General features: G+C 40.1%; 1 protein-coding gene across 1 annotated transcript in view; it reads right to left on the bottom strand.

Moving 5' to 3' along the window:
- Positions 1-49: 49 nt before the first annotated feature.
- mgat4a (alpha-1,3-mannosyl-glycoprotein 4-beta-N-acetylglucosaminyltransferase A) overlaps positions 50-13642 on the bottom strand; it is a 29525-nt gene continuing 15932 nt past the window's right edge. Inside the window, exons 4-16 of the mRNA XM_058082504.2 lie at positions 10498-10631; positions 10365-10411; positions 10181-10294; positions 9415-9490; positions 7700-7814; positions 7355-7485; positions 6593-6700; positions 6438-6512; positions 6248-6366; positions 4297-4375; positions 3958-4018; positions 2722-2834; positions 50-2651 (exon numbers count right to left, since the gene is read on the bottom strand). Coding sequence (XP_057938487.1) covers positions 2625-2651; positions 2722-2834; positions 3958-4018; positions 4297-4375; positions 6248-6366; positions 6438-6512; positions 6593-6700; positions 7355-7485; positions 7700-7814; positions 9415-9490; positions 10181-10294; positions 10365-10411; positions 10498-10631 — 1199 coding nt within the window. The 3' untranslated portion in view covers positions 50-2624. The remainder of the gene's footprint in view (positions 2652-2721; positions 2835-3957; positions 4019-4296; positions 4376-6247; positions 6367-6437; positions 6513-6592; positions 6701-7354; positions 7486-7699; positions 7815-9414; positions 9491-10180; positions 10295-10364; positions 10412-10497; positions 10632-13642) is intronic.

Genomic DNA, 13642 nt, shown 5'->3' with positions numbered 1-13642 from the left:
TACTTTCGTATTTATTACTGCTTTACAAGGCAGTTAGTATATATTTTTATCAGTCTATTAAAATAGGATTTCTTATAATTTAAAACAATTGTAAATATCTCAATATAATCTCAATATTCCTGTATAATGCTATCATTCCATGGTTCTGCTGTTTTACACTGCCATGTTTACATTTTTAATGTTTCAGACAGTACTTACTACATATTTACACTAGAATAAAGTCCTCGTATATACTATACCTGACAATGAACCTGTTTGATTTAAGAATTTCAGTACATTTAAAATATATCTCCACAACACAGGAACTTGAGGTCAAATTTGTTTTGGAATGTAAGCAATATTTTTGAGGAAAAATGTGCCCTCTATAAAAAGGATTTAGAACTATGTGAATGATATCCCTAATTTTCACAGCACAGTTGTGATAATTAAATTAAATTTGTAAAGTTTGAAATGTTTATACTGAATCTCATTAAGAAATTATGTCATGGCCAGGATGTGTCCTTTAATGAAAAGTGAATGTGGATGGTATTGAGAACAGAATCATGGCATGGCACTTTTTGTTTTCACGATTTATTTGAAACATGTCCATGAAAAAAAATGATGTCCCAACAAAATCAGCAGAGGCAGGCAATACGCATGTACAAGATGAAGACATGAAGGCACACAAACTGATGCGTTTACTGGGTGGGGGGGGGGGGGGGGGGGGGGTTCTATCTGTTGTCCATTGATAAACATTCACTTGGTGTAAAAGAGACAATCCGGGTAAGTGTTGGAGTCTCTGTCATCTTCTTCTGGAGTAAGCACACCGTATCAAGAGTTCAAGCATGTAGATGGTTTAATCAAGAAGCCTAGCTGCTCTGGTCAGCGAAACAACAAAAAATACTCCTCGGGTACTCTTTTATGTACAAATGTGCATGTAAAACATCTGTTCCATTAAAAAGGCACTTCGCTACCGGCCATGAATTAAAAAAAGAGCCACAATAAGTGAATAGAGCTATCAAGTAAGGTGGAAAGATGCTGACAGACAGATGCTCATTGCTTTTTATATATTCCTATTTAGAAAAAAAGGAGAGGAAAAAAGTGCATTCCTATGACGATCAGTAGTCATGACATTCCATTCCAAAAAAAAAATAAAAATGTGAGTGCAGTCTTTTATGTGGATTAGGATGCAAAATAACGGTACAAAGTAGTAAGGGCCACACAGGAATTCAAATGTTTCTAATTTTTCCAAGATATCTTAGAATACAATGTTTCCCTTGTACATTTATGACTTTTTGGAGTACAATTTAGATTTTTTCTCAGATTTTTTTCTTGACATTTTAACCATTTTAGTCTAAGAAAAACTGACTTTTTTGTAATCCTACTTCAATGTTAGTTCTTCATTCTCACTCTTTGTCTGAGGAAAACTTGAAAAAAAAGTGACTTGACTGTCCCACTACATTACTTTGTTATTCTCATAAAAAAATTTTATTGTCATGTCATGATTTAGTTTCCAGTGTGGCCGTTAAACTCATTGGTACCGTGCAAAAAGAATGGTCACGATGGTGATGTAACAAACAAGCAGTGCAAAGCTAACAGTTTAAGTTGTAATGTGATATCAAGTTCACATTTGGAGTCACATCCGGACACAGATTCAACTGTCTATTTTGACAACAATAGTAGTAGTAATAATAATAATCATAATAATACTATTTCCAGCAAGTGAGGCATTGGCAAATGTGATTGAAATAGCTGATACACAATGAGGGGACCTGATATAAGGCACATTTCTCCACATTTGACGCACAAAACTTTCAAATAAGTCTATTCCAGCCCCTCCTATCATTTAGCATTCGTGAGAGCAGTTGACAAAGTGAAAAGAAATGGGGGGCGGTGTTAGAGAACACCCCCAAAAATCATGACAGTGCACAATAAAACCAAAAACACTACCATAAACATCTCAATAGATTAAAAATATATTTACTTTTTGTACAAATTAAAGGATTTATTTCCAATAAATTAAAGTCACCTTCATATCTGTAATCATAGATCAATATATTCCTTCTGAAAACTGATTTGTTTTCATCTATACACAGACCATCATCAGAGAGACGTGGCAGAAATCTTTCTAGGTGGGCTTTCGAGGAACTTGGTGAGATTTCTTTTATAGGTAAAGAGAACACGTGTGGTTTTGGGCTGGTGACAATCTTCAACCTGTCTCTTTTTTTGTTTATACCTCAGGAGAATGATGGCAGGCTCAAGTGCTGGCGCTAGTGACAGTGCAATGTCCCCAGCTCGCCTTAGGGTGGCAGCATTGAGTAGACAGGGAAAGATTTGGCAGCATCAAGTGTCCAGGTGACTGACTGGTGCCATGATTTATCGTCATTAAATCAAGAATGAATTTTCCTAAGCTGCTTGCTGGGTGGGTCAGATTTCGGCTCACGCAGCTGTTTTTTTTGTAGACAGTAGTATTCACATTCTCACTATAGGAGGTAAGACCACAAGAGTGACAGAGACCGAAAGTAAAGACTGATAATCAAGAAACAAAAACAACGGATGTTCTTCAAACGAGCAGCTCTTAGCAGGCTTCATTGGTGCGCAGTCTTTCCAGATTTTTGGTCTCCCAAGGGGCGCAGCCATTCAATTCAGCCTGCTATCCTCTTTATATGGATCTGGCGAACACAAGGGAGATATTATTGAGCATTTGACTAGATTAGCAATAACATGTTGCAGTTTGCTTACTTCACTGATGATGGCCCACACAGCCGAGTCTTTGATCACAGATAACCGCAAGGCCAGGATGGGATTGAAGGAGGGAGCGACTGCCCCCTCGGCCACACCCTTCTCAAAATGACCTGTGTTTAAATGCATTGCACATGAGCAGTGTAAATGTTCACCTTTGCCCTTGTAGCTATGTACTTGTCTATCTATGTGCAAGGGAGAGATTGATTCAGTTATCACAGGCATTTATTTAAAAGACAATACCACCCTTTTACAGTGGAATCACAAAAATCAAACAATGCGTTCAAGGACCTCCCATTCTTTCACATTTTAAAACATTTTTTCCTCCATTCCTTAGAGCCTCAGGGCAATATTTTTCAACTGGTCTTAAACTTTTAACCAGGAGTGTATTAGAGAACGTGAGCCAGGCCAGTGTGTGGCATGAAGGTTGTACCTGCTGCTGAAGTTTATGATAGAGATAAAGAGAACATCTCTAAGCGTCCACAAATTTGTATTTAAGTTTGTAAAAGACTCTCTCACTCCGGCTGTAATAAGTGAATTTTTGCCACATAATTATAAATTCAATATTTTATAATATTGAATATTCTAAAAACATTCTAAAAGAACATGTTATCTTTCAAATACAATTTTTAACATTAGAGCCCTCTTAAAATTAAATAACATCCCTATAGTCACATTTACACTCGTATTACCCAATATAGTCAATATAATAACAGTAAATAAGCCCTTTAAGACAAAAGACTTGTGCTTGTGTGTGTTAATACTGTATAAATGTGTTCCTTGGGGGAGCTGAGTGACGGACCGGAAGTAACGTCAAGATCTGAGTTTCAGCATTGTGTGGGTAACGGCCGCAACAGTGACAGGGATTATATTGTCTTGTTCAAACCTGCAATAAAAGCCTGTTGTTCCGGCAATCAAATCAGGTGATTGTGGCGTTCACTGACACCTAGTGACCAGTGTAAAATACTTTTATTCCTGGAAATGCTTCATTGCGGCAAAACATATGTACCATTAGCTTTAACATGCATATTTTTGACTAATGGACAGTATTCGACCACAATACTAGATGATTTAGTTATCAATGTACTTTGGACAAGTGGTGGTGGTCAAAATGTTTCGTTGGAGCCACCTTGTAAGTGGAGTGACCCTTTTAAAAAGAATCCAACATATTCAGGAGGTACTATTTGGCCCCCAACTGTGATCCATGTGTCTGATTGTGTGATTGCATACACTCACCGATCCTGTAAAAGCGGTCTTCAGTTCTCTTGTACATCTCTTTGGTCTGCAGTCCAGTCTCCTAACAAAAGGCCAAGTTAAATTATGCAACAGTTGAGTGAGTCAACACAAGTGTTAATGATTTGTCATTTGAACGGCAGTGGCGGCCAAAGAGTCACATGGTCTTGTGGACCGGCTATGTGAGCGGGGTGGCCCCTCGGGCAGCGCAAATGATGTCCCACGCTTACACTAAAATCATTATACCGCATCGCTCAATGAAACCAGACCAGGGTAATCTAATGATTACTTTCATTTGGTATATGGATGTGTATGTGTGTGTGTGTGTGTGTGCGTCCTTACGGAGACGGGCAGTATTTCCACTGTGGTGTTTTGCATCTTGTCCCCCGGGTGCTCCACATTACCGCTACGGAACAGGAACCTGCGATAAAAATCATCTAGCAATTAAAAAATATGCTCATACGGATACAAATTTACACTGAAATTCATAGATAATTGTTTAAAAAATAAATAAATTGCACTTATACATACTTATTTCCATGCCCTCATATTCAAGTCAAGTGATTTGAAAACAATCAAGTCCAGATTTTAAGGTGAGTTGAAAAAAATGACAAAATGAAAAATTTACATTTTGCACTGTTGGATCTGTTCCTAGTAGCGCTTCAAACAAGACCACAGTCTTTAAAAGTCAAAATCTTCACAAAAATGTGTATTCAATGTCATCTTCTGTCAGATATTCACACTGTCATGATCTCTAGATGGCAAAGGCCTCTCACAGCGTGCCATTGCTGCTGAGGTTGGACACAGTCAGAGAGACATTTGAAACTTCTGAAGGTCCTGAGGGTTATGAAAGGAAAAAAAGTCACTGACCCTGAGTCGGAGGATTCCGATTGGCTGTCCATAAAAGCAAAGGTTGTTATCCGTGAGAGAAGGGTTTTTAAAAAAAAAACATCTTCAAAGACCTGGTTTCCTTCAACACCAAAAAATTGCATGTTTGGAATGCATGAGGGCATCAAACATGGGACCTTGAAAGGTTTCTCTGATTAGAAAAAATGTAACCTTAACGGTCCTGATGGCTTCCAACGTTACTGATCCCACTGACATGTTTTCCACACAGCACAGTGGACGGGGCGCCATCATGATCTGGGGTGCTTTTTCCTTCAATGGAACTTGTTTGTGCAGGGGCGTCAAAAGGCACTTGGCTATGTGGAGCTTTTCCAGGGGCATCCCTCCTGACTGAAAGCCCTCGTCTGTGTGGTAATTAATGGATTTTTCAAAAGGACAACGCTGCAGTTCACAACGCCTGCCTGCCAAAGGGCTTCTTCCAGAGGAGTAACCTCACTCTTTTAGATCATGCTCCGTGTTCCCCTGATCTAAATCTAATTGAGAACACGTGGGGATGGATAGCAAGCCAGGTTTTCAAAAAAAAAAAATCAGTTCCAGACAGTTGAAGTGCTCCATGAAGCCATCGTCAGCACCTGGAGCAACATTCCCACTAGCCTCCTGGAAACACTGGCATCAAGAAAGCTGAAAACATGCTTTGGGGTAATTAACGAGAATGGCGCTGCTACTCATTCCTGAGTCCTTTTTTGAATACAGGTATTATACAATATTTCTACTACACTATTTCCAACAATGCAAAAGGTAAATTCCTAAAAAAATTCACCTGGTCTTAAAATCAGGAGTGTATGAGCCATAGGATGTCGTGCAAAGTGAATTACTGGTAATGTGTTATAGGCTCAAACTGTTAGCATCATGAAGCTTTTATTACTTCAATAGGGAATATTCTAAGTTACACTTGTCACCTGTCATACATACAAGTGCTAATAGTGTAATAAAAAAACAAGCTAAACTAGTCCCCTTTTCAGACATAGTGGATAGTAAACATGAAGTTGTCTGATATGGTCACCTAGTGCAGATTTAGAGGTATTACTGGAAATAAGTGGCGTGTTGGTGTAATAACTGCATGTACATGAGTATCTGCTTGATGTAACTTGTGCTGAAATAGTTGGACTGCTTATTTTGTACCAAGTAGGTTACCCCTTTTCCTCTTTTGCAATAAGTTTCATTTTTGGCTCGTACTTTCTCAATGTGATCTATACCAACTATGTGTGTCAGTATCACAGAAAACCCCCCACAAAAAAACCCAAGGCAAAAAAAAACCCCAAAAAAACCAAACTTAAGCGAGTTGACTGCTAGTTCTTTTTTCACAGTCTGTACATTTGTACGTGCAAATACTGTATGAGAGCTAAGAACCTAACCTAGCTAACAAGAAAACCAATCCTTTTCCTACCTCTCTATACTGACAGGTCTATCAAATTTGAAAAGCATGTAATCTCCCGCTTTAGGAGTGATGGCCCAGAAGAAATCCTCCCCAAGGTACGTCTTCTCCAGTGTGTGACCTTGATACACCTAACAGACAACACACACTATTAAACAACTCTAAAAGTGCGGCAATACTATGAACTTGGCAGGAAGTCTACCTTCATGGAGGTGGACACCTCAGCAGGGGGGTTAATATGCATCTTGTGAAGAAGCGGCTTCAGGAAGTCTTTGTCCTGCAGACGCAGGCAGAGAGCATCATTTGCTACAACGAACGGCTATGGTGACTGAGTGACTGCGGTGGAACAGGACTCACAGTGAGCTTTTGGATCTTTCCAGGCAGAGAAGAATGGAGGCCCACATGTTGAAACAAAGAGGGCCTGAAGCGTACGCGAAGGCTAGACTTCTGTCGCTCGCAGTGTTTCTGAAAATTCAGAAAAAGAGTGGACAGAGAACACAGAAAGAATACATTTATTGTCATTGTACACTAACCTTAATATTTGACTGTGTCTAAGGCAGTATTTTTTGGAATGTAATAAAAAAATGGGGAAAAATACAGTTTAATTACAATTAAGAAAACTGTTGTCATGCTTCAGTATAAAATGCATTACTGCAGACGGCGCTCCAACCCGCCTGACAATGTCGCTCTACATCCATCCCTCACTCATTCGACCCCAATGTACTTCAACTCCTTCAATTGGGGCAGGATCTCAACCCTGACCCAGAGATGGCACTCCACGCTTTTCCAGGCAAGAACCATGGACTAATACTTGGAGGTGCTGATATTCACTCTGTCACTTCCCACTGAGCTGTGAACCAGTGATAGTGACCAGTGTACATGTCCTGGCTGTTCAGTCCACAGGATGTGTCAGAGTTAACAGGGCTTTAAGTTAACCTGACCTTTTTACAGTCACTATTTTTCACATTTGCCTGTTTGACACTGGAACTGATCCCTGATCCCGGTTTCCCATAGAAAGTAATTTGACAATTATCATTATAATCCCTTCAATTTTTGCAGTGCTACTTCGGTAATGTGCAGAGCTCAACTAAATGTTGGAAACACTTGGTTTGAACATACCGCATCTTTCTCAGGATTGCAAACTTTAACCCAGAGAATGTGGTCCAGCAGCCAATCGATGGGCTTCTCCTTGTAGAACATAAAGATGAACTCAACAATAAAATTCAGGTCTGGTGCCTGGAACATCTTTCCTGCGAGGGAGCAGATAAAGCTTTAATGAGTATCAACAGTACTGGCACAGACGCTCATTAGCAAACAGCAAAGAGCTTTATTAACAAGTCTTTGGGGATGTGTAAACAGGAGACCATGACCAATTGGGGGCAGAAATACTATAGTTACAAAACAAAGTTAGTGAAGGACTTGTTCAGAGAACCTGTCCTCACTGTTTTTGAGTACATGTCATACCGATGAATCCCAACTGAGAGAACTCCAGGACCATCCAGTCCTCTGATGAGAGCTGGAGGGCAAAGTTCTTCATGGTGGCAAAGTAGTTGGGCTTGGCCACAATGTCGTCTTCCAACTGAGATGTACAAAGAGGGAGTTAAACACACAACAAACCAAAGAGAGAGGTTGCATTAAGATAACACAAAAATGGTACTGTTTAGGACTATGGGCAATGAAAACACTGCAGAACTGCACCAAACTAGAGCAGAAGGAAATACCTCTTCCCTCCAGGTGAGAGCAGGGAATGGAAAACGACACACCGCATGCATTAGATGTGAAACTGACAACAAAGTACGCATGGCAGTCATTGGTTAAAGAAATGCTACAGTGGAACCTCTAGTATAGTATGTGAATCTTGCTATAGTTGAACCATTACAAATTGAACCTATGTTTACAAGAAAAAAGCCAACATCATGCATGACGTTGTACCAAATCTTAGTGCAGCTAGCATCAAATGGTGAGCTCCGGGAATGCGTTGCATACTAGCAGTAGCTGCCGATTTACTGTCTGATGTATGGCGATGTTTGGTTTGAGAATGGATTCCAGAGCATGTAGCGCTGGCATCGAAAGTATAGATATGCAAGTATCGATCTGCACATCACCAGCCGCTAACATGTGGAATGGAATGGAAATGGAAATGGAATGGAATGGCCTTTATTGTCATTATACAAGATGTACAACAAAATTGGAGAGCTTCTCCTTTCAGTGCAGTAGTCGAGTTAAAAAAAACCCAAAAAAAGTATATAAAGTAGAGTAAAAAAGACAATGTACATAGCAAAATAGTGGACCGTTGTGAGGAGCAATGCAAGGCAACATAATAAAAATACTGTAAAGCCAAATATCACAGCTCTTGTGTGGGAATGAGCAAGCGGCCCATCAACACAAATGAGCCAGTATACCGAATTCATTGCAAGTAATGCCGACAAAATGAAACCGCCCACCTTAACCATACCTACCCAACCCAGTTTTCCCATTTGGGGGGAAAAACTACAACTACAGACATCAACACTGAGATGTTTAATCAGCAAAGTAAATGCAAACAGCCAAAATTGTGTGCGTTCAGAGCATGTAGTTTAATACATCCCTGCTCTTTAATACATGCTGCTCTTTAATACAGTTAATAAGTGCTCCAAATGTTTTAAATACAGTGTGAATTCCAATTCCACCACTGTACAAAGTGTAAGATGACATTATGATATATTATTATAACATTAGTGCTTTATTTCAATGGTCTCAATGGCAGTTAGGGTACATGAGTGGCTTCTGTTGTCCATCCCCTTACTTGTTTTACAGTTGAAGTTACAATGTTGATTAAACTGTTACTTGTACGGTTAATAAAAGGCTGGAATTGACTATTTATGTTTTATGTACTTCTTACTAGTAGAAAAAAGCACTAGTGTTCTTAAGTGGACTGTGTTGAATGTTTAGAGGTTCCACTGTACACTCGCAAATTTTTCCAAACATTTCCAAATTGGAGCACTAAAAAGACAGATGAGTGCGGCAGAAGTCTAAGAGGATTAAGCGGAGAGTGAGCTAAACAGGCGGTGGTTTTAATGAGGGGAAAAACAGACTCTGATGGACTGCAACACCACACAGTTTACTTTGCGACCGCCACGGTTTAATTGCATGCGACATTTCAGACTGAAGGCACCATTTACCTTCATTTAAGGGCGTACCTGAACGTAATAAACTCCTTTGCTGACTGCATACATCATGAGGAAGGAAAAGTCCAGATTCTGTTTGGTTCGCCATCTAAACAACATAATAAAGAAAAATCAACACATTACTTCGTATTTTCTTCCTGTGTAATTACAGAGCTCCTAAGGATCCATGCTGAGAGAAATAGAAGGTGCTTGCAGGGAAGTATTATGACTGCTTGGAGACCAACTAGACGAGCAGGCCCAATTAGTTTCTATCCCTGCACGCTATTATGTAATATGCCATTCAGTCATATGCACACACAACCCCATTAATCTATAGAATATTGACATGTCAAACAAGACACATGGCTTATATTACTCTGAGGCATCTCTGCTGCAAACACCCACTTCCACACAAACAAGATCCTCCTTTGTGGCCTATTATCTGTGTACATACAAACTGCTCCATAGACAGATTTCTATTAAGCCGCTGGGTCGCTGACTATAAAGAAAACATCAGCGACAAAAGCTTGTTGAGAGCGAGGGAAGGCTCCACAGAGCAGGAGACAGAGGCTGCTGCACTGATGACCTTGATCTGACATTGACAAATGCTAGTAGAATACTAAGTAGCAACCCAGTCTAAATAAAAAAAAAAAGAAGCTCTGGCACGCTTGTGCTCCTCTCACTGAGTCATCCTTCTGGTTGTGCAGTCACATGTCACAGCTCACTTTTCTTTTTCAGCATCACCATTTTCGCCTAATTAGATGAATGACACAGTGGCACAGGCATTGTAGCGTCTTACCGGACCCTGTCTTTGGAGTCTCCAAAAGTCTCTTTGAGGTCTGTGAGGTTGGGGTAAAATGCGGCAGGAGGTGAGATGACCTCAAGCAAGCCTGAATTCAGCTCTGTTGAGAACCTGAAGAAGAACGTTAATATTGATGAGAAACCGTGAAACAGAAAACATGGCCATCATGTAGTGCACGTACTCTTTCTGCAGGCCGGCAACCACAGTTTGCACATAGTCCAAGTCAGTCTGCGGGAGAAGGATGCACCATTTTGAGTATCAGTTGCTACAACCATTTGTATCATATGTGGACTGACTTGAACTCGACCTCTCACCTCTCCAACAAAAACTATAATCACACAGTCGAGTTTCTCCTCCGGGGACAGCTTGTCTATGAGGGAACGCAGCGTCTCTGACAGATACGACTTCACCTTCCGCTTCACTGTGGGGATCCCCATCACTATGGTAACTGCGGAGAAGAGATGACTTTTAAATCAAATGGATCCAAAATGGCAAATGAGTGATGCTGTTGGGACATTTAGCTGATTACATTGGCTGACATCCACAAGGGTAACATATGGACAGATGGTGGGAGGAAAAAGTGAACACTCAAGTCGGCGGCCATGTATGCATACTACTGGTCTACACAGAAAGTCATCTATGTGAATCAACCCTCCACGGTTCAGAAATCCATTTTATTCTTTTCAAGGGACAATACTATGAATGAAACTTGGATACACTTTAGAGTAGACAGTGTACAACTTGTACAGCAAGATATAATTTACTAAAAAGAAGGCAACTAAAGAGTACACCTTACAGTAAACATGTCCGAATTGTGTCCAAAATGTAATTCACCAGATCTGCACAGGTTGTTATTGGAATCCTCTTCCACTCCCCGCCAATGACACCACTGGTCACACTGGTAAGACACCATGTGCCCACCCACCTTGTCTCCGTCCTTCCGCTTGTCGGGTCTGGAAGAAGCATACCTGTCAACTCCATCCCCTTCTTCAGCTTCCTCTGCAAGTTATTTTGCACGGGAATCTTGCTCTGCTTCCCAATGTCACAGTACATGTTGGAATTGAAACCATAGCTCTGGCAGCACTCATGCAGCCCTTGATCGTTAAGTTACCACCAACATGCTAGACAAGACACACTGTACACACTGCACTGTTTAGTGTGCGTTTAGTCATTTTAAGTGGATAATAAATCTATGCTGCTATGCAACCTGTATACTGACTAAGCTGTATCCAAGTTTATTTTAGTATTACATCTTGCAAAGGTATGCAGTAATAAAAATGCTGGCTACAATGTGAGGGGTCATTTTTGTGAGATAGTGTATTGTTTGTGACAAAACATTTCAATTGACTGCAAGAGGTGGGCCACAACTGACAAAGGGAAACAGACGAAGTAGCAGAGTGATGCTATTTGGTTTCAAATCAAAACAGCGACATTGCAATTACAGTCGCTTCTGAATTTATTCATGAGCTTCTGCTAAAGACGGACATGCAGAACCTGCTGTCGTAACGATAATGACCGTTGACTGAAGGGCAGAGAATTGCTCAGATTATCCAAATTTCCCCCCTAGCCATTTATGGCTGAATCAAACACAAACCAACAAAAAGATAAGGATTTGCTGCTTGAAGGAAAACAAGAGGAGACAGGAAGTGATAAAAGCCAGTGATGGGCCGTTATCAAGGTTTGTTCTTTTTATGATACAGAAAAATCCCCACCCACAAGTCCAACAGAATCAATTGAGGACATCAGACAGATCGAGACAGGACATGTGTCCATGTCAAAAAGGGTCATTCGAGGATGTGAGATGAGAAAATCAGTCTGTGCACAGCAGGGATGAGCATGAGTTATTGATTATGGCTTGAGAATTTGCTCAAGGAAATTGTTTTTTTTTTATTATACAGCCACGACTATTAAACTATTAGGCATGACTATTTTGCTACCTTGTTGGATGATAGACCCACAGCTATTAGGCTATTAGGCATGATTATTTTGCTGCCAAACAGGTTTCCAAAGAAATTAGAAAATAATGTAAAAGTAGGCTGTGTTTGCTTGGTCAACTGTGAATGCTATGACCCTAAATATATATTTTTAATTACAAATACAGTTTAATCACTGAAGGTGAAATCTCATGTGGATGGAGAAAGCTGCATTTGATGACACAAAAATACTATTGAAAACATAAAACTCTGTGCCAACTAAAAAGTCAACAAAATATTCTTAAAACACAGATAAAGTCAGGATATAGCACACATGTTTTGCATTAAAATATGTTTCATAGAAAGAAAGACATTTCAGGATCTAAATAAAGAAACTGTAAAAACAGCACCTATGCTCTGTATTATCTTGAGCTGTGACATCGTCTCAGTTAGACATCCTGTTGCCATATTGCTTTCTGTGTAGCTGCCTATAAACATCACTACCTTTGGCGAGAATGCCAAGACTGTGTTGCAGTGGAGTGCAGTAATGGCACAGCTCGCGGTGTTCGTCTTTTTAATTGGCCGGAAGTCAAAAAAAAGTTGCCAAGCGCTAGACACAATTCATCAGGAACACGCAAGTGCGAAAGGGGCCATTGAGGTGGTCGTCGTTATGCTCTGTGCATTTCAACAAAGATTGCTTTTACCAAGTTTGCAGTGTTGCCAGCGAGCTGGAATGCAAGATTGAAGCCTTTGGTTGTGCCTAGCATAAAATATCCCTTGATGACTTATATGTCCGACAAGAAAAAGCGGCAAAACTTCACCCGTTGCAGCTTGAGAAACCAAGTTTGACAGCCAGACCTTTGACATCAATGCCTAAGAACCAAGTTGCGACGCTGTTGAAAAGCTAAATAAATCTAGACTAAGCAAAGCAGTGTAATTTTGTGTTTCAAATTCCACATTTTAGCTAAATAAGATAGCATGTTGCAGGTGCATTTTTGAAAAAATAGTCCCTGAGGAAAGTACCTGTAACGGATTGGTTCCCAAACTTTTTACAGTCACATACTCTGTGACCTGTAGCCATGTACCCCCGACTCCTGCACACTTAAAAACATAAATCTCATTATGTTACTTAACTTGAAATATTGAAGACAATTCATTTGGTTCATTCATTTCATAGTAAATTGATGTCTGTTATAAGTAGTAACATTTTGTAACATTGTCTTATTGTTGTATGAGCAACAAGTGCTTGTTTTTGTAAATATCACCTACTTTGGCCTGCATGTCCATGTGTGGGTGTGTCCCTGAATGCAGCGGCAACTTGTGTCCCGGGAGTTACGTGTTGCACCATTTTAGAAAAAGCTTAACTAGCACTGACAGCAGTCAGCTAGTTTTGATCCTGCTTGTTGAGTATGAAGTGTCCATTATCTGACTGGAAGCTTTCAAAAAGAACCGCTACCCCCTTCTTATTAGCATCTAAAATACATACAACAATCAATGAAGCCTCATTTTCGAATATCCACTCACAGTGACAGGTTTTCACTGCTGC

Source organism: Doryrhamphus excisus, linkage group LG12 (genome assembly GCF_037039965.1).
Source record: "Doryrhamphus excisus strain RoL-2023G ecotype Guam linkage group LG12, RoL_Dexc_Guam_v1.1, whole genome shotgun sequence".
In the NCBI taxonomy this organism is placed as follows: Eukaryota; Metazoa; Chordata; class Actinopteri; order Syngnathiformes; family Syngnathidae; genus Doryrhamphus; species Doryrhamphus excisus.
Note: the sequence above shows the minus strand (reverse complement) of the source record. Positions and strands in the feature narration are given on the sequence as shown.